The sequence below is a fragment of the Salvelinus sp. IW2-2015 genome, linkage group LG22 (assembly GCF_002910315.2).
Source record: "Salvelinus sp. IW2-2015 linkage group LG22, ASM291031v2, whole genome shotgun sequence".
In the NCBI taxonomy this organism is placed as follows: Eukaryota; Metazoa; Chordata; class Actinopteri; order Salmoniformes; family Salmonidae; genus Salvelinus; species Salvelinus sp. IW2-2015.
In genome coordinates, this window is record NC_036862.1 from 27,285,586 (window position 1) to 27,307,717 (window position 22,132).

At 41.6% G+C, this 22,132-nt stretch overlaps 1 protein-coding gene across 1 annotated transcript in view; it reads left to right on the plus strand.

Moving 5' to 3' along the window:
- Positions 1-8,500: 8,500 nt before the first annotated feature.
- sacs (sacsin molecular chaperone) overlaps positions 8,501-22,132 on the plus strand; it is a 43,054-nt gene continuing 29,422 nt past the window's right edge. Inside the window, exons 1-7 of the mRNA XM_024014364.2 lie at positions 8,501-8,689; positions 8,920-9,035; positions 10,017-10,167; positions 14,307-14,397; positions 14,539-14,624; positions 19,970-20,081; positions 20,263-20,409. Coding sequence (XP_023870132.1) covers positions 8,971-9,035; positions 10,017-10,167; positions 14,307-14,397; positions 14,539-14,624; positions 19,970-20,081; positions 20,263-20,409 — 652 coding nt within the window. The 5' untranslated portion in view covers positions 8,501-8,689; positions 8,920-8,970. The remainder of the gene's footprint in view (positions 8,690-8,919; positions 9,036-10,016; positions 10,168-14,306; positions 14,398-14,538; positions 14,625-19,969; positions 20,082-20,262; positions 20,410-22,132) is intronic.

Here is a 22,132-nt window from a genome sequence, read left to right on the forward strand (position 1 = left end):
CTCCGCTGTTCTGGGATTGGTCGGGCGGACAGTCTGCAGTTTTTTGAGAGAAAGCTAGTGCCAGAAAGTTAACAATCTGAAAGAGGCTGAGAGCAAACTGTCTCTACTTTATAGTGGACAGTTTGGATAAGATAGGCTGCAGTAGCTACCCTTTACGTTGAGAGTTTATGCAGGGTTCATAACCAGTTTATAAAGCGCTCATAAGACGTTTATAGACGTTTGTAAATTGTTACAATAAAGGTCAAATCATTAATGTTGTGGATTAGGCCTAAATTGTTAAGGCAACAACATTGACCTGACCAATAATACCATATAAACATTTACAAATTACCTGTAAATAATGTATGAGATTATTAACAACCTATGAACTCTTACAATACAGTACATGTAGGTCTAATGCTAATTTTAACAAATAGCGCCCCTTCTCACGTAGGCCTAGCCTTCAGTGTTTCCCAAAAATCATAATTCTACTTCAGTCCTAACTAGGCCTACTAACATTTCTGCTTTCAAAGCTATTTAAATAGGAAGAACTCAAACACAGAGTGAGAGAAAGAGAGGGAGGGGAGAGAGAGAGGGAGGGGAGAGAGAGAGAGAGGGAGGGGGCAGAGTGAGCGAAAAGTTCAATTTTGCAGTCAGAGTAGCCAATTTGTGAACATGTCAGGGCGTGTTGTAAATAAATTCTAGAGATTTGTGTCATGATTGTACAAACTTGAGGTAGGCCTCCTGCATGTTTTCATTATATTGCCCCACATTTCAAATAATGGATCTACAGTATTTCTACAGTGGAATGTTGCTTCGCTTACTATTTCTCTAATAATGCACCTGGCAAATATCTCTGGTTTGAATGCATTATAATAAAGTTGAATGGGGACATATTTCAGAAATGCAAAGTTCTATATGTCTGTGTTTCTAATATTTAATTTGTTGTATATATTTGTGTGTATTATAGGGTTGCAGTCCTTTACTTTTTAATGAATGGCACACATCTATAAGGCACACATCTATAATGGAGCCAGTCACAAATAGAAAAACAACACTCTTCTGCTCTTTGTGCATGTACATAAAACCTGCTTCCAATACACAAGTATAGCAACCAGGGAAAACTGTAGGTGCTTTCACCTCTACAAGTATGTGTTAATCTCAGCCTGGTGGGCACACTGTTATGGAGCTGTAGTTATAAAAATGTCCATCAAGTTGTTTCAATGCATCATTCAATACTTTTCCATATTATCTCTTTGTGGGACTGTTGATTGGGGTTTATACATTGTCTCCATCTAGTGCATATAAAATGTCATGATAATTTCATCCATGGGGATTCCTCAGCTGTAGGCTAGTTTATTTTGGCACACCATTCTCTTCTTCATGACCTAAAGAGGTTTGCAACTTAAATCATATTTTCAAAAATCTCTGCTCCCTAAAGTGAATACATGCAGGTATATGCCTGGGCCTATATTTGTCTCAGGTGTGAGGGACCACTTTGAATAAACTTATTTGTTGATATCAATAGAAATGTGTGCTAAAATAAGATGGATGTTTTTAACACAATGTCAAATGTTTTGATAAATCCGTTGTGGTTTGAACCACCATGGTGCAACTTGATTTGAACCACAAATTATAACCCCATGTATCTTCACTTTTGGACAATTACATTTTTTTTAAATTGCATCTGGTGATTGGTTAATTAAGGTGTAATAACACACAGGCCTATTGGCCTATTCAAACAGGAAGTACCAGTGCCGTGCTCAATACGGAACTGGTCCGATGAAGCGTTTGCTAAGCTACAGGTCTGTTTCGCTAGCACAGCCTGGAATATGTTCCAGAATTCATCTGATAACATTGAGGAGTTTACCACATTAGTCTCCGACTTCATTAATAAGTGCATCAACTACGTCATCCCCACAGTGACCATACTTACATACCCCAACCAGAAGCCATAGATTACAGGCAACATCCATACTGAGCTAAAGACAAGAGCTGCCGCTCTCAAGGAGRGGGACACTAATCCAGACGCTTATAAGAAATCCCACTATACGACCTCCGACGAGCGTACTCAGAGCATGCCCTGACCAGTTGCCAAGTTTCTTCAATGACATTTCCAACCTATCCCTGACCCGGTCTGTAATACCAACTTGTTTCAAGCAGAACACCATAGTCCCCATACTCAAAGACACCAAGATAACCTGCCTAAATGACTATCGCCCCATAGTACTCACATCTATAGCCATAAAATGCTTTGAAAGGTTGGCTCACATCAACACCATCATCCCAGACAACCTGGACCGACTCCAATTCACATACTTCCCCAACAGATCCACAGATGACACAATCTCTATTGCATTCCACACAGCCCTCACCTTCCTGGACTAAAGGAATAGCTATGTAAGAATGCTGTTCATTGACTACAGCTTAGCATTCAATACTATAGTCTCCTCCAAGCTCATCACCAAGATCAGGACACTGGGACTGAACACCTCATAGTGAGGGTAGGCAACAACATATCTACGAACGCTGACCATCAACACGGGAGCCCCTCAGGGGTGTGTGCTTAGTCTCCTCCTGTACTCCCTGTTCACCCACAACTTTGTGGCCGCACACGACTCCAACACCATCATCAAGTTTGCTGATGACACGACGGTGGTAGGACTGAACACCGATGACAGTGAAGCAGCCTAAGGAGGAGGTCAGAGACCTGGCAGTGTGGTGCAAGGACAACAACTTCTCCCTCAATGTCAGCAAGACAAAGGAGCTGATCATGGACTACAGGAAACGGAGGAGCGAGCATGCCCCCATCCACATCGATGGGGCTGTAGTGGAGCGGGTCAAGAGCTTCAAATTCCTTGGTGCCCACATCACTAAGGAATTAACATGGTCCACACAAACCAGCACAGTTTGGAAGAGGGCACGACAGTGCCTCATCCCCCTCAAGAGGCTGAAAAGATTTGGCATGAGCCCTCAGATCCTCAAAAAGTTCTACAGCTGCACCATTGAGAGCATCTTGACTGGCTGCATCACCGCTTGGTAAGGCAACTGCAAGGCACCCAAATGCAAGACGCTACAGAGGGTGATGAATATGACCCAGTACATTACTGTGGGTGAGCTCCCTACCATCCAGGACCTCTATACCAGGCGGTGTGAGAGGAAGGCCCAAAAACCTGTAAAAGACTCCAGCCACCCAAGCCATAGACTGTTCTCTCTGCTATCACGTGGCAGGCATGCCTGGAGGAATGGGCCCACTCCAAGACCGCAGAGCGGACAGTGTCAGGCACAAACATCCGGTTATCTGGGCCCCCCAGGGTTCGGCTGGGACCGCTGCGCCAGGCACGAAGTGGGAAGGATGGTCTCGGGCTCCGGAGTGGTAACCGTGGGGCTATAGACGCAAGACAGGGCATCCGGCTCGACGTTCTTGGACCCCGGTTGGTAAGACAGGGAAAGTTCAACCGGGTTAACAGCAGAGCCCATCTCGCTTGCCTGGAGTTGAGGTGCTTGGCGGTGCAGAGATACTCCAGGTGTTTGTGGTAGGTCCACACAATGAACGGATGTTCCGACCCCTTCCAGCCAGTGCCTCCATTCCTCCAACGCCATCTTCACCGCGAGAAGCTCTCGATTCCCCACATCGTAGTTCCTCTCCGTGGCGTTGAGMCGGTGGGAGAAGGCACACGGATGCAGCTTAAGGTTCAGGGCAGAACGTTGGGACAGGACAGCCCCCACTCCGACATCCGAAGCATCGGCCTCCACCACAGAAGGGTCAGGATGAACCAAGATAGGAGCACTGGTGAAGAGGTGTTTGAGGTCCTAGAATTCCCGGTCAGCGGCAGAGGACCACGTGAACGGAACCTTGGTAGAGGTGAGTGCAAACAAGGAGGAAGCCAAGGTAGCATCCAAAAAGCTCTCATCGACCACAGAGTCAATGAGGACCCTGAGAGATTTAGACTTGTTTCCCCACAGCAGAATAGCATAAAAAGGGGTGCGAGCAAGGGAAGCAGAAAAGTTCTCCAAATGGCCCACCAGGGTACTCGCTCCTACCGGTGAGCCTGGTCTTTTAGGACAAGAGGACACAAAATTACCAAGAGTCCCGCAATATAGACAACTCTTTGTGTTGATCCTGTATTTCCGTTCCGCTGCCTAGTTGCATAGGCTCGGGCAGCGGTGATTTGTCCGTCTTCGGCGACTCTCGGCAACGGGACCGTTGGGGACTTCCGGGATGACTCGGAGGTGGAATCACTGGACGTGCGAGCGAAATCGAATTCCCCTACCAGCCGTCGTTCCCATAATTGCCAAACGATATGGATGATCAATGCAATGAGGGAATCGAGATCCGTAGGTAACTCCTGAGCAGTAAGCTCATCCTTGACCTCCTCAGAGACGCAGTGCAGGAACATATTGATCAGCGCTTCCTGGTTCCAAGCACTCTCCGCTGCAAACGTGCGGAAATCCACTGCATAGTCTGCCACACTGCGGGGTTCCTGCCGAAGCTGGATTAGTCTCCGGACATCTTCTCTCCCGGAGAATGGGGCATCAAAAACCTTCTTCACCTCTCCCACGAACCCCTCCAGACTAACGCATATGGCCGGCTGTTGTTCCCATACAGCAGTAGCCCAGGTGAGAGCCCTCCCGGACATCAGCGTGATGAGGTAGGCTAACTTGGAGTGATCCGAGGGGAAGGAGGATGGCTGAAGCTCGAAGACGAGGGCACACTGAGCTAGAAACGCCCGACAGGTGCGCGGCTCTCCATTGAAGCGTTCCCGGGGGAGGTAAGCAGGGCTCCGGAGAAGGTGGAGTGACCGATGAGACAGCTCTGCTCACAGTTGAGTTACTGAGGTGCTGTGAGGTTACCACCGTGGTAGGCTGCCTCCCAGACAACCCGCAGAATTGCTCCAGCAAAAGATGTCCAATGCCCGGACATGGCGTTCAGCCAACATTTGGACCCCCTCCTTAAGGTCACGAAGCAATTCTTTGTACCTACCGATGGTGGCTCCTTGGGAAGAGATGGCGTTGCGCAGCGGGCCCGGGTCTGCTGGGTCAGTCAAGGCCAGTTTGTACTATCACGTTTCAGGTAAAACCCAGATGCAGACAATGTCGAATTAACAACAGTTTATTAATCCAACAGGGGCAGGCAAAAGACAGGTCAAGGATAGGCAGGGGTCAGTAATCCAGATAGGTGGGGCAAAGATACAGGACAGCAGGCAGGCTCAGGGTCAGGGTAGGCAGAGGTCYGTAATCCAGATAGGCGGGGCAAAGGTACAGGACGGCAGGCAGGCTCAGGGTCAGGGCAGGCAGAAAAGGTCAAAACCGGGAAAACTAGAAAACAGGAACAATCACGAGACAGGAACAGAGGGAAAACCACTGGTAGGCTTGATGAAACAAAACAAACTAGCAACAGACAAACAGAGAACACAGGTATAAATACACAGTGGATAATTGGGAGGATGGGCGACACCTGGAGGGGGGTGGAGACAATCACAAAGACACAAAGACTCTATGCACACACACTGGACTCTACCTACACACACACACACACACACACAAAACACAACACCACACAACACACACACACAACACACACAACACACACACAACACACACACACACACACACACACACACGCACACACACACACACACTACATACTGTATGCGCACACACTTTCACCTCACCACATATGCTGCTGCTACTGACTATTCGGTACTGGTATTCCTCTATATAGGCATGTTATTTGTACTTATTGTTATTCGTTATTCACTGTGTATTTGTTCCTCATGTCAGTATTTCTGTTTTTAATATATAAACTGCTGTTCAAAAGTTTGGGGTCACTTTAAAATTTCCTTGTTTTTGAAAGAAAAGCAATTTTTTGTCCATTAAAATAACATCAAATTGATCAGAAATACAGTGTTGACATTGTTAATGTTGTAAATGACTATTGTAGCTGGAAATGGCTGATTTTTTATGGAATATCTACATAGGCGTACGAGGGCCCATTATCAGCAAACATCACTCCTGTGTTCCAATGGCACGTTGTGTTAGTAATCCAAGTTTATCATTTAAAATTGATCATTAGAAAACCTTTGAAATTATGTTAGCACAGCTGAAAACTGTTGTGCTGATTACGAAGCAATAAAACTGGCCTTCTTTAGACTAGTTGAGTATCTGGAGCATCAGCATTTGTGGGTTAAGTTACAGGCTCAAAATGGCAGAAACAAAGAACTTTCTTCTGAAACTCGTCAGTCTATTCTTGTTTTGAGAAATGACGGCTATTCCATGTGAGAAATTGCCAAGAACAAAATCTTGTACAATACTGTGCACTACTCCTTCAAAGACAAGCGCAAACTGGCTCTAACCAGAATAGAAAGAGGAGTGGGAGGCCCCGGTGCACAACTGAGCAGAGAGACAAGTGCATTAGAGTGTCTAGTTTGAGAAACAGATGCTCACAAGTCCTCAACTGGCAGCTTCATTAAATAGTACCGCAACACCACCACTCAACGTCAACAGTGAAGTGGCGACTCCGGGATGCTAGCCTTCTAAGGCAGCGTTGACAAAGAAAAAGCCATATCTCAGACTGGCCAATAAAAAGAAAAGATTAAGATGGGCAAAAGAATAGAGACTGGACAGAGGAATTCTGCCTAGAAGGCCAGCATCCCGGAGTCGCCACTTCACTGTTGACGTTGAGTGGTGTTTTGCGGGTACTATTTAATGAAGCTGCCAGTTGAGGACTTGTGAGGCATCTGTTTCTCAAACTAGACACTCTAATGRACTTGTCCTCTTGCTCAGTTGTGCACCGGGGCCTCCCACTCCTCTTTCTATTCTGGTTAGAGCCAGTTTGCGCTGTTCTGTGAAGGGAGTAGTGCACAGTATTGTACAAGATCTTGAGTTTCTTGGCAATTTCTCACATGGAATAGCCGTCATTTCTCAAAACAAGAATAGACTGACGAGTTTCAGAAGAAAGTTCTTTGTTTCTGGCCATTTTGAGCCTGTAACTTAACCCACAAATGCTGATGCTCCAGATACTCAACTAGTCTAAAGAAGGCCAGTTTTATTGCTTCTGTAATCAGCACAACAGTTTTCAGCTGTGCTAACATAATTTCAAAAGAGTTTTCTAATGATCAATTAGCCTTTTAAAATTATAAACTTGGATTAGCTAACACAGTGTGCCATTGGAACGCAAGAGTAATGGTTGCTGATAATGGGCCTCTGTATGCCTATGTAGATATTCCATAAAAAATCAGCCATTTCCAGCTACAATAGTCATTTACAACATTAACATTGTCTACACTGTATTTCTGATCAATTTGATGTTATTTTAATGGACAAAAAAATGTGCTTTTCTTTTAAGAACAAGGACATTTCTCAGTGACCCCAAACTTTTGAACGGTAGTGTATGTATTATCTTTATCTTTAACTCTGCATTGTTGGAAAAGTAGCCTAAGCATTTCACTGTTAGTCTACACCTGTTATGTACGAGGCATGTGACAAATAAAATGTGATTTGATTTTGATTTGGTGTGCAGTCGGGTCACCCATTCATACTGTAGCTTTAAGAAATGCGTGCGGGAGTGTTGCAGTATTGAACTTGTCAGAGATGTTTGGACAAGACCATTCGATATAGGATTCTTTATCACATTTACAGTTTCTCTGAATATTTATGTTGGAAAGATACTGGATAGGCCAATGCATTCGTGTGATCACCCCAGGACAAGACTCCCTTTTCAGAGACTGTCAAGCAGCGACATGCACATGTGAGAGGGTGGAGAGGAAAGGGCAGATGCCGCACAATGCGTGAGAGTGATGCTTCTGGTGGAACCTTACTCCGATGTAAGTATCCCTGTTGGTATAGGCTACTGCGGCATCAAACATATTCTGAAAATAGCGAACTGGGTCAAGCTGTTCTTTCCCCGCATCATGAATATGATATTGTTTATTTACGAGTAGGGTAGCCAAATAGGCCGAACAATGTGTGTCTGCCCTATGTTTGTTGCATACAACATTGTCAGTCTTTAATAGATCATATCTTGCGAAAAGCTTTTTTGACATGCTAAGCATAAAATATTTTAACGAGTGCAGATGGATGGTTTTAAAYTGCTGAAAGTCCTTGACTAAAGGTTGGATGATGTAATTATTCTACGTTGCGTTGCATACTGGTGCCAATTGCACTGCACCAAAATCCTAAAATGTTATCAAAACATTTTCAGAGATGATTACTTTATATTGACAAATATACAACTACTTCATTCGAAAGACAGACCTATAGAATAGATGAGAAACTCTATGTGAAATATATTTACTGCAGACATAGAAAGTGTAACATATAACCTAATGAATCACCTGCAAAATATTGCTATTATAACCATGGCATATTTTGCACCCCATAATAATATTGGTTTCTGTGAGAAAGTAGCTAGATGGACGAAATTTGAGAGAGACTGCAATGTGTTTCTAATCGTATTACTGTCGTGACTACAACTACCGGAGTTCAGTAGCTTTCCACCAGCAGTCCAGCCAACCGGCAACAGACGCAGTTATCACGTGCGCTGATAATACATTCTTAGAAACAGCGCCTTTGAAGGAATTACCATGTAAGAAGTAACAATTTTGCTAGCTCACGACTGTTTTATCGATAATTTTCAGAAACGCAGATTATATTGACAAGATACAACTGGATTACAAGATCATGAAACAAATGTCTTGGCGGGACAAAAGTGAGTAGCGGATAACTGAGCACCGCATTGATACATTGTAGCCTTAGCGGCAGACCCGTTAAGGGTGGAATGGCTAAATAAAGCTTCTTACAACCGCAACATTGTCTAACTGTACTTAATTCATGGAATGTAAATTAATAACAATAAACCTACAGTAGATATATGGATAGAGTGAAAACGTTGTGAGGTGTATTGTGAGAAAATAATGGTCCTCTTTGTTTGTGCGACAGTTTCCCGGTGCAGTTTCCCAGCGCTCAGAGCATAAAATAGAAGTCCAATGAATGTGCACGCGGGGACATAGCACGAAAAACGGCTTAGAAGTGATGGCAAACTGTCGAGACCCATGGTAAGTTATATTTTTACACATTTCAGATTGAAACATGGGGGCTGAAGTAGGTCTATTCATCAAGATCCCCATTCAAACTTGCTGTCAAACTATGTTGAGTTGTTTACTCACCATTATTCTCTCTACCTGTCTTGACACCCTGGTGTGAGATATCACATACAACTGTTAATTATAGCCCTAATGTAATTTCTGAAGCGGCTAAAGAAGACGCATTGCCATTATAGTGAACCTTTGTCTAGAACATGTTGTGTTCCATCCATCCCCCTGTTGAATGCCCCACCCGTTTTTTTTTTTATAGAACTATGGACATTGCAGAGATGGTAGCTTGAGTCAAGTGGTTTGCAGAATAGGCAAAGCTATTAACCTTTATTGCTGCCTACACAATCAATATTTGTTGCATAAGTAAATATATGCATACAGGTCTCTGTATTTAATGACTCAGACAGAGCCTAAATAGTGTTYTGACTACACTAGATGTTGAAGTCAGGATCTAGCGATTCTCTTTTGGGGAAAGTGCTGCTATTTGCACCGTCTTGAAAACATTTTTGGGATTGGTGTTTTTTTATGACATTATTTCTCACAGGCAGAGCAGAAAACAGCTGAAACACAAGCAGTATTGAAATGTTAGATACGGTTATACACTCAGGTTTCTCTTTAATCAATACAAACTGCAAGCAAGCCTTGCTGACCCATTGTTCCTTATGTTTAAGTGCTACCAGCAATCTGTGTCCTTTACATATCAATAGAAGAGCCATCTGATCTCATGAACTCAGGATGACCAAGTAAACATGTAGTTGCAATTACACACACATTTCAATTTGTGATGAAATCAGTGCACTGCCAGAAAAATATCTTCCCTGAAAATCATCACGTTAGCTTGGTGTTGCTCTATGCTTGTGATCTACCAAATGAACAATGCAATGCCATCTATGATTCACAGTGCAATGATTATTATTATTATTATTATATATTTTTTTCTAGGTTGCCATGGGTGACAGTCCGTCATGAGTATATTGGCCGGAAAGCCTACCAGATCCCTCATTCTACAGCTGTCAGGGACATCAAGCAACTTATCTATGAAGAAACTGACCTGCCTGTCATTGAGCAGCAGCTAGTTCACAATGGGAAAGTGGTAGGTAAAACGCAATTTTACAAATTGTAGCTATTTTCATTACAGAACATGTACAAATATTTTGTGGCAAGGTTTGACTATAGTAGATGGCATGCTTGGCATGAGAGCACAATGGTAAGATTAATTGATAAGAGACCATCCCTTGTCTGTGCATACATCCTGTGTGACCCCATTGTTTCATCTCATCTCATACTCATACTCCTCCATTGTTTATTGTTTTGTGATGTATTGAAAAGGTATTTAATAGTGTAAGTTAAAGTGCTCCATCCTGACAGTGTCAATGTAGGCTACATCAGTGCTGGTTAGATTGTTAGAAAATATGTGTTCTACTAGTAAGCAACATTGGCCCCTTTGTTTGACTGCATAATAATAACAACAACAACATCCAGAAATGTAGCGATTTAGGGATTGTATCTCAGCCGGTGCTGCTGAGTAAATACCTATTGTGTTGCTAGGGCAGGATTAGAACTCATGACATCCAAGTTTGTTTTTAGTGTCAATTTCTTTGTGCAGTCAAGCCTGTCTCTTTCCAACACATGTCCATCTGCATTGTCAATTCAATATTGGAACATGTTAATACCCTCTTCATTACCGCACATCCTGTGCATTGACCTGGCCAAATTTCTCCTTACTACAGTGGCTGAGGGAATAACATGATGTATTTCCTTTAATAATATTTTTCCCAACAGATAACTGTCCAAAGTAATTAATGGCTCTCCATTGCCACAACAACATTACAATGACGTAATCTTCACCATTAACAATGTCATCATTGAGAGGACTACATTTTTTTTAGTGTATCACCAGTCTGATAGGACTGTGCATTGATTCAATAGTCTCAAGGCTCTTTGGTTTTCATCTCTTGATAGAATTCCAGTCATGGTGATCAAGAGCACCTATGATTACAGACACAGTTCCTTTTCATGTCTTGCAAAAGTATGCTCTATGTGATGTAGCCTGTGATGTATTCTCTAATATGACATTTAGGATAACTCATTTATTCTGATATGTACATTCACATACATTATCAGTGCTGCTTGCTGACAGGTCTCACCTATTGATAAACTAGGCAACTAGTTTGTTTAAAGTCCTACAGATGGTATGATAGGCCTACTGCTAAGGGCAGGTATTTACACTCCATTAGACCACCACAACTCAGGATTAAGGTTGGGATTAGACAATTGAGTGTTTGCTGCTACAGATTGAACACCATGCTCTGTGGCTATGTGGAGTATGGGATAGAGTTTCAGATCCCATTCTGTCTTTCATGGAAACCCCTCCTGTGGGCCTGGCTCATATTATAGYAAGAATGACTGTGCAGACAACTTGCTTTGTCACTTTGGCTCTAATTATGTTATGCATTACATTTTATAGCTATTCATATATTTTATCAATGCTTACATTATTTGTATTAGGTACATGTATACAGCCTAGCAGCATTGTATTCTATGTTGGGTTGTAATGTGCCATAATTAACATGATATAAGGACCCACTGTTCTGCTGAGCCTTTACTGACAGAGGGAAAGGAGCAGGTGGATCCCTGCCGTCAGCCCCTCTGATGTCACCCTCAGAAATTAGCCACATGCCACGCCTACAACTATCCTAAATCAGCTGCAATAGAGCCCCACAGTGGAGGTGTTCAAATACTCATAAAATCTAGCGATCAAACAGGAAAATGGTTCCAATCATTTTTCCACCATTCATTTTTCACATAGGGAATTTTAGAAACACTTAAAATAAGGGCTGAGTTTCGTGTAAGCTTACCCTAGCTTCACATTTTTATAACCATGTAAATCTCTCTCGGACAAGGTGACTTTTATCAATGTATTTGGCCCTATTTACTCTCAGATTCGAAAATGCTAATCAGCATCAAGGTAGACATTATGCAAAACTACAACTCCCTGCAAACTCCTGTACGTCATCTCTAGCTGACACCTTTGCTAACAGCTGTTGTGTCAATTTAAAACTTGGCCGAGACAGTTCACAGAATTGTCAATTTAAAGAAATGTTGCCAATTTATTCAGTACTAAGTTTAGCTAACATTACATAGTTAATCCAGAGATTCTTACCTTTGCCTCAATTCGGCAGTCTCGTCCAGATTATCATGGCATTTGTACTTCTTTATGATAGCCACATTAGCAGCTAATTAGCATTTTATTTTGGGAGGCTAAATATAGGCGAATATATTGTGTGTCACGTTCTGACCATAGTTCTTTTGTGTTTTCTTTGTTTTAGTGTTGGTCAGGACGTGAGCTGGMTGGGCATTCTATGTTGTGTGTCTAGTTTGTCTGTTTCTATGTATGACCTGATATGGTTCTCAATCAGAGGCAGGTGTTAGTCATTGTCTCTGATTGGGAACCATATTTAGATAGCTTGTTTTGTGTTGGGGTTTGTGGGTGGTTGTCTTCTGTCTTTGTGTTCATTGCACCAGATAGGACTGTTTCGGTTTTGTCACGTTTGTTATTTTGTATTTGTGTAGTGTTCACGTTATCGTCTTTTATTAAACATGTTGAACACGAACTACGCTGCGTCTTGGTCCGATCCCTGCTACACCTCCTCTTCAGACGAAGAGGAGGAAGGCTGCCGTTACATTGTGATGAAAGTCACCTTGTCCTAGAAAGATTTACACGGTTATCAAAACGTCACGCCAGGCTAAGCCTACACGAAACACAGCCCTTATTTTAAGTGTTTCTAAAATCCCCTATGGGAAAAATGAATGGTGGAAAAACGATTTGAACCATTTCCTTGTTTGACTGCTAGGTTTTATGGGTATTATGACTCATACTGTGGTACTCTATACCCACAGGGAGCCCTCCCTCTGTCCAGTCCAACAGAGTTGAGAAGGGTGTCTAACTGACTTTCATGCAAGTTGAGATCTAGTTTATTTGATTATGAACACAGCTATCCATCTGAAGGGTTGGCTCTGTCCCAGCGTCCATACTTAGCTTGGGAATGTCTTGCTTTGGGGGACACTTAAAGGCAGTAACAAGTTTAGTCTTGGTCTCCATACTCCCCAAACATATTCTTCAGTGTGCCTCTGAGGGTCAGCTGATTCTCCGAAAACAAATTAACTAAGAAGGTTAGCTAACCATCTGAAGGGAAAAAAACTTTGAATGTAAACTGAAAACATCTTCATCGGGGAAAGGAGTAGAGAGACAGATATGTTACAGCTGAAATGCTTACCTGGACAATTGGCAATGAATGATTCCAGTTATTTGGAGAATTATGGGCTTTGACGCTTTCCAAGCTCAGAAGTAGGACATTGCACCACTACCAGTATCGTATTAGTAGGCCTATTATGGTCAGTCAGCACATACTACAATTCATGCCTGCCTTTAATCAGATTGAAAGCCCTGCCCTCTCTGTCAACCTTTTACACCTTTTATTTTGTGCTATTATTATACACATCTCATTAGTGCAACAAAAGGACATTCATTGGCAGGTTAAGACCAACAACCTTAATGAACTCTCATTCACAAGGTTAAATGAAAAGATAATTTAGTCCTGGCCTAGTACTTGACCTGTGTTGAATTTAGTTGTTGATTTTTACATATCAGTAACACAATATTGTACAAACCATGGCCAGCAAGAAAAAGTGACAATCAGTGACCATCAGCATTAGTCCGTCAGTTACAGTTGTGTAGGACTGCTTGTTCATGTGCCAGAAGTGCTGAGCGAAGCGAGTGACACGGCAGATGAGGGTTTTCACCTTGGAGATCGAGAGATAACAGACTTCCTGTAAGCCTGCCTGCTGCTGGTGCACGTTCAGCCTGCTCTGCTCGGTATCGATCCTGTTAGGTGCAGAGTGGGATTGTGTATCACATTGACACCTATGCAATAACACCACCCCAAGATTTAGCATGGTTGACAGTCGAATGTTCTTTATGATGCTGTGAAGGTTGTTCAATTTAATGGTCTTGCATTATGATCATAGGCTGCTACTATGGCAGCGAATAAATAAACAAATGTGATCTGATGTGCAATTCAAGATATTTATCAGGTTGTTTCATCGTTTGAAGCATTAATATTTAGGGTTTTGTATACAAGACGTTCATTATAGTTCCAGTGCAGTTACTAAAGCTTAAGGACAAGCATATTGTATAGTACTCATGGTGTGTTCTGTCTCCCCCTACTTAAGCTGGATGACAAAGTGCAGATTGGGACCCTGGTACCCAGGGGAAGCCCTGAAGTATCCATGACACTGGAGGGAAGGGGCCTGAAAGGGGGAGGTAAAAATAATAGATAACTGGAAATAGTTCTGGGATTAATTCATTCTTACTTCTCACATAGGTGTTCATAATCCTTTAGTTTAGTTCTACATGCGTAGTATATGTTTTACATGCCGTTCTATTGCACTGCTATTTTTACAGGGCGGTTTGGACAGACGACACCACCATTGGTCGAGTTTTTGAAAGATATTCTAAGAAGGTATCCTGAAGGTGGACAAATTTTGAAAGTAAGTTCAATGTATTAATGGTGTCTGACTTTAACTTACTGTACCCTGTAAGAGTCCATAGTAGCCCAACACATGGATTCATTGATGGTGATGATGAACAACCATGTCTAATAGTATTACATCCAGGTAAAGGTGATTATACTCTTGAGAGGAACACACATTGGCTGTGGGGGTCATGACATTTTTTCCACCGGTTATTGTCATGCAAAATACTGCTTGTCTCACGGAAATTGACCGTTAATTAACATAACCAATTTAGAATATCTATGCCTCCATTCATACAAGCCGCTTATGTGTGCCTGTGGAATATCTACATTTAAAAAAAGTCTAATAAAGAAATTGAATATACACAATCACAAAAAGTCCATTATTTATTTTAGTCAGGTCTAAATAAACATGATATGAAGAAAATGTATTTCAGAAGAACAGAATATGAGTTGGCCTAAACTGTAGGCCTATGTTGTCTGTCTATGCTCCATGGCATTGGCTGTAGGCTTGTTCATTAGTTGACAAGATATGCTTCTAAGTTCCCGTGCCATTATTTTATTTTAGCTGATTTTATAGTAAGAAGAATATAATTTAACTTAGCTGAATGAAATAGAAAGGGTATTTTTCCCATTCCAGAGTGAGTGCGCATATGAAGTGGCAATGTTGAGCGCAAAAGTGATCATTTGAAATAACAAAAAAATGTAGCATTTAGGACCTATTTGGCAACTTTATTTMCGAATTATACAAACCTTAGAATGTCTTAGAAATCAAAACACATATATGGGCTGCATGGTGCTACTATCGGCTATTGATGATTTGAGAAAGTAGAAAAAAAAGCTTGCGCTCTGTTCCTTGCCTCAGCTATTCTCTCAAGTGATTATATTTTCACATCAGACTATTCTCAATTTAATATTGTCTTTACTAATATGTCAAATTACTTTCGATTTGTAAAATGGGCAGGGGGGAAAATGCATGTCATCTGTGTGCACTCGAATCGCGAATGGAGGCCAAGCGTTTTCCCGCCTGTCCGTTTTGTAGTCTACTTCGGTTTTATAGCGGATTTGTACTTAATATGAGCAGCTGAAAAATAAATATAACAACACTTATTACACTCCAAGCATCAGCCACTGTTTGAGGAGCATGCTCTCTCTGCTTGAAAGGTGATATTCCGAACAAACTCTGTATGCCATGGGCTCTCCAACCTTGTTCCTGCAGCTACCCAGTGCTTAATTTCGGAAACAAAGTGAAATCTATTCGGGAACATCGATAGTGACATGTTTTCGCAACGAAACATATTTCACTAAACTGTTGACAACCGGTCTGCGTGCTCGAGAAATAAATAAAAAAGAAGAGGGGGGAGAAGGAAACGCGTGATGGCGTGATATTCTGTATAGTTAAAGGTAATGTGCCACCCAATTCATTATTAAAAATGTAAAAATTCCCTTTTACTAGGCTATTCAAAATGAAATGCACTAATTGTAGACTAACTGTAAGCCGCCCTGCACAATCAATAAACCAACAGCATCGCCTAGCATCGCCCAGCATCGCCTATACGTTCTCTCCCAGACTCACGGATAGAAATGTTGGAGTGTAGCATAAGGTAACCAGTCCATCCAGTGTACATAATAATACAGTCCACACTCAAAGGCAATTACTCGAATTTGTTTAACTTCGGAGTATTGGGCTAGACCAGTGACAGTGCATTCGGGAAAAGTATACAGACCCCTTCACTTTTTACACATTTTGTTATGTTATAGCCTTATTCTAAAATTGATTAAATTGTTTTTTCACTCATCAATCTACACACAAAACTCCATAATGACAAAGCAAAAACTGMTTTTTCAAAATTTATGCAAGTTTATTAAAATAAAACAACTGAAATATCACATTTACATAGGTATTCAGACCCTTTACTCAGTACTTTGTTGAAGCACCTTTGGCAGTGATTACAGCCTGAGTGTTCTTGGGTATGACGCTACAAGCTTGGCACACCTGTATTTGGGGAGTTTCTCACATTCTTCTCTGCAGATCCTTTCAAGCTCTGTCAGGTTGGATGGGGAGCGTCACTGCACAATTTCAGGTCTCCAGAGATGTTCGATCGGGTTTTCATCAAGGATCTCTCTGTACTTTGCTCCGTTCATCTGTCCCTCGATCCTGACTATTCTCCCAGTCCCTGCCACTGAAAAACATCCCCACAATATGATGCTGCCACCCATACTTTACCGTAGCGATGGTGCCAGGTTTCCTCCAGACGTGACGCTTGGCATTCAGACCAATGAGTTCAATCTTGGTTTCATCAGACCAGAGAATCTTGTTTSTCATGGTCTGAGAGTCCTAAGCGGGCTGTCATGTGACTTTTAATGAGGAGTGGTTTCCGTCTGGCCACTCTACCATAAAGTCCTGATTGGTAGAGTGCTGCAGAGATGGTTGTCCTTCTGGAAGGTTCTTGCTCACCTCCCTGACCAAGGCCCTTCTCCCCCGATTGCTCAGTTTGGGAAGAGTCTTGGTGGTCCCAAACTTCTTCCAGTTAAGAATGGTGGGCAATTCCTTCGACCTCATGGCTTGGTTTTTGCCCTGACATGCACTGTGGGACCTTATATAGACAGGTGTGTGCCTTTCCAAATCATGTCCAATCAATTGAATTTACTACAGGTGGGCTCCAATCTTGTTGTAGAACATCTCAAGGATGATCAAAACAGGATGCACCTAAGCTCAATTTCCAGTCTCATAGCAAAGGGTCTGAATACATATGTAAATAAGGTATTTCTGTTTTGTATTTTTAATACATTTGCTAAAATTTCTAAACTTGTTTTTGCTTTGTCATTACGGGGTATTGTGTGTAGATTGACGAAAAAATAAATAATTTAATACATTTTAGAGTAAGGCTTTAATGTAACAAAATGTGGAAAATGGGAAGGGGCCTGAATACTTTCCGAATGCCCTGTATGTACCAAAGACATCTTAATCTAACTGCACTGTCCAATTTACAGTAGCTATTACAGTGAAATAATACCATGCTATTGTTTGAGGAGAATGTACAGTTTTGAACATGAAAGTTATTAATTAACAAATTAGGCATATTTGGGCAGTCTTGATACAACATTTTGAACAGAAATAAATTGTTCATTGGATCAGTCTAGTCTTGATACAACATTCTGAACAGAAATACAATTGTTCATTGGATCAGTCTAAAACTTTGCACATACACTGCTGCCATCTTGTGGCCAAAATCTAAATTGCAGCTGGGCTAGAATAATACATTATGGTCTTTCTCTTTTATTTCAAAGATGATGGTACAAAAGAAAATACAATATAACATTTTTTTTCTTTGTATTTTCTTTTAACAGATCTATTGTTATATTCTCCAACATTCCTTTCATATTTCCACAAACTTCAAAGTGTTTTTTCTTTGAAATGTTACCAAGAATATGCATATCCTTGCTTCAGGGTCTGAGTTACAGGCAGTTAGATTTGGGTATGTCCTTTTAGATGAAAATTGAAAAAAGGGGCGGATCCTTAATTAAACAATTTATATTTGACGTTCTTCAAAGTAGCCACCCTTTGCGTTGATGACAGCTTTGCACACTCTTGGCATTCTCGAAAACCAGGTACACACCTGGAATGCATTTAAATTAACAGTTGTGCTTTGTTAAAAGTTAAATTGTGGAATTTCTTTCCTTCTTAATACATTTGAGCCAATCAGTTGTGTTGTGACAAGGTAGGGGTGGTATGCAGAAGATTTGGTAAAAGACCAAGTCCATGTTATGGCAAGAACAGCTCAAATAAGCAAAGAGAAACAACAGTCCATCATTGCTTTAAGACATGAATGTCAGTCAATCCGGAAAATTTCTAAAACTTTGAAAGTTTCTTCAAGTGCAGTCGCAAAAACTATCAAGCGCTATGATGAAACTGGCTATCATGAGGACCGCCACAGGAAAGGAAGACCGAGAGTTACCTCTGCTGCAAAGGATAAGTTACCAGCCTCAGAAATTGCACCCCAAATAAATGCTTCAGAGTTCAAGTAACAGACACATCTCAACATCAACTGTTCAGAGAAGACTGTGTGAATCAAGCCTTCATGGTCGAATTATTGCGAAAAAAAAACACTACTAAAGAACACCAATAAGAAGAAGAGACTTGCTTGGGCCAAGCAAAACGAGCAAATGGCATTAGACTGGTGGAAATTTGTCATTTGGTCTCATAACGGAGGAAGTGTGATGGTGTGCGGGTGCTTTGCTGGTGACACTGTGAGTGATTTATTCAGAATTCTAGGCACACTTAACCAGCATAGCTACCAAAGGATTCTGCAGCAATACGCCATCGCATCTGGTTTGCGCTTAGTGGGATTATTTGTTTTTCAACAGGACAATGACCCAACACACCTCCAGGCTTTTTAAGGGTTATCTGACCAAGAAGGCGAGTGATGGAGTGCTGCATCAGATGACCTGGCCCTCCACTAACTTTAAGCACCAGCTGTCAGAGCAGCTCACAGATCACTGCACCTGTACATAGCCCATCTGTAAATAGCCCATCCAACTACCTCATCCCCATAGTGTTATTTATTTTATTTATTTTGCTCCTTTGCACCCCAGTATCTCTAATTGCACACTCATCTTCTGCTCATCTATCACTCCAGTGTTTATTTGCTATATTGTAATTATTTTGCCACTATGGCCTATTTATTGCCTTACCTCCCTTATCCTGCCTCATTTGCACACACTGTATATGTAGACTTTTTCTATTTTATTATTGACTGTATGTTTGTTTATTCCATGTGTAACACTGTTGTTGTTTGTTGCACTGCTTTGTTTTATCTTGGTCAGGTCGCAGTTGTAAATGAGAACTTGTTCTCAACTAGCCTACCTGGTTAAATAAAGGTGAAAATAAATAAAATATCACCCGACCTCAACCCAATTGAGATGGTTTGGGATGAGTTGGACCGCAGAGTGAAGGAAAAGCAGCCAACAAGTGCTCAGCATATGTGGGAACTCCTTCAAGACTGTTTGAAAATCATTCCAGGTGGAGCTGGTTGAGAGAATGCCAAGAATGTGCAAAGCTGTCAAGGCAAAGGGTGGCTACTTTGAAGAATCCAAAATATAAAATATATTTTGCTTTGTTTAACAATTTTTGGGGGGTTACTACATGATTCCATGTGTTATTTCATAGTTTTTATGTCTTCACTATTATTTTACAATGTAGAAAATAGTACAAATAAAGAAAAACCCTTGAATGAGTAGGTGTGTCCAAACATTTGACTGGTACTGTATATACAGTATTTATGTATGCATCTTAATGTTATAAAACAACACCCTGAACCTTTAAGTTGTTTTAAATGTGCTCACTGTTTTTCTCTGCAGGAGCTGATACAGAATGCTGAGGATGCTGGAGCCACAGAGGTTAAGTTTATGTACGATGAGAAAGAGTATGGAGTGGAGTCACTTTGGTCACATGACATGGCTCAGTATCAAGGTAGGTTTTAGTCATTCTCACAGATTATTCAGTTTACCAGATATAGGGGCATTTTTGTTTTCAGTAATAAAAGTTGCAGTGTAGTGAGATATTGTGCTGTTTCGTTGGTTTACCAAACATCTGAAAACTGTCATCAAGATTTATCTTATTTGGATGATCTTATTTCTTGTTTTGGTTCTAGGAACGGCCTTGTATGTGTATAATGATGCAGTGTTCACGACTGAAGATTGGAATGGAATTCAGGAGATAGCAAGGAGCAGAAAGAGAGAGGATCCTTTGAAAGTTGGACGATTTGGTATTGGGTTCAACTCTGTATACCACATAACAGGTGAGGCTTTTTTTAAAATATTATTTTACCTGCATATGAGTAAGGTGATTAATCAGTATTATGTTTCATCAGTAGCGTGCCGTGGGCCTGGCGCCTGGGCCTTCAGTGAGGTCCTACACAGTCCCACCCGAATTAATCCACCTGTTATTACCATCATTTAGATGCCATGGCTCTAGACACTATACATTTAGACAGAAACGCAGTATAACCAGGCGTTGCGTCACRTTGAAATTGACATTTTTTTCAGAGAATTGCAGGGGAAGAGTACAATACAGTACAGTTCAACTAATAGGCAAGAACATAGTCGAGTGCAACAGAGTTATATTAATATTCTTCTTCTATCCATTTCTGGTCCACAAACTTTGAGCTTTTAAGTCGCCAAAAAATAAATACAGTGTGTTCACTAAACAGCGCATTGTCGCACCCAAAGCAGTTTCACCGTGATGATAAAGACACATAACTATTCACTGAAAATAAAATAAAACAATAATTTGCAACCATAGGCTATTTGCCATTTATTTTGTTAATATATAGGCTATTTAATATTAACGAAATAAAATGCGAAACATACATACACATTTAATAATAAAAATAACATGCATTGTATGCCTACTCACCAAAGACTGATTATTAGACAGTTGCGTGCGCTTAGGGATCGTGAGAAAAATGCTGCAAGGCCATTGAGGTTGGCAAAGAAGACCTTGCATTCTTTAAAGCTTTTGAGGCTCCTTGAGTCAGTACTAAATTTAGTCGATGTGGCATAGCAGTGAATGAATAAGGCCATCGGTGCCCTCTCCTTTAACTTTAGCCTGCACCCCATTTGAGTCCAGATGCCATGAGCTTGCGCCATCAAACACTGTGGCCACAACTTTATCCAGACTACATTCATTTTCCTCCAAGAAACGGAAAATAAGAGCGGCAATGTCATCAGCTCGCTTGCCGCTTGTCACATCTTCAAACCGGATAAATCGCTCCTTGACTCCCGTGTCCGTCACATAACGCAGGACGAGTGAGAGCTGTAGCTCCACTCTGGTGTCCCCAAACGTTTTCAAAAAGCACCATTGCCTTGTAAATGCCAGCCGTACTTTGGTGTCTCGTTGCTGCCTTGGTTAGACAACTCAAGTTTGCAAAGCCAGTGTGGCTCCAAACACCAAATCGATCACTTGCAAATAATAGGCATTCCCAGCAGTACAGTTTGCAGTGCTTCTCGGAGCCTGTGAGCCATTGACAGCGCTCATAGTTGAAACTTTGAAAGTGGCGAACGAACGAACCCTTTCCCGCCTGTGACAGGCTTTGTGGCGTCGGGCGACCTCTCCTTACAATGTCTAACCTTCTTGAAAAGTTCGTCTTGAGAATGGCGTTATAATTATAATCCTCGACCAAATCGATATCTTCTCCTCCCTTCCGCCATTGTGGTTAAAAAACAGTAGAACGCAATTAATTCGTTTATCAATTAGTTTTCCTAGATCTGCATAGACCTGCCCATAGGACCTGCCTCTCAATATTGGTAATCCAATCAAAAGACGTGGACGCCCTACGCCTGCTAGCTGGCTCCTGTGTAACACTGGAGCCAGCCAGCAGGCGTACAATAGCCAACTCTAAAGCTGATTGGTTGACACAAAATTTTAATTTCCATTCACTTTAAGCTACAAGCGCCCGCACTGTTGATTCTGATGGCCTGAGGGCAGATTTTAGACCCCTGGCAACACATGATGGCTGAATA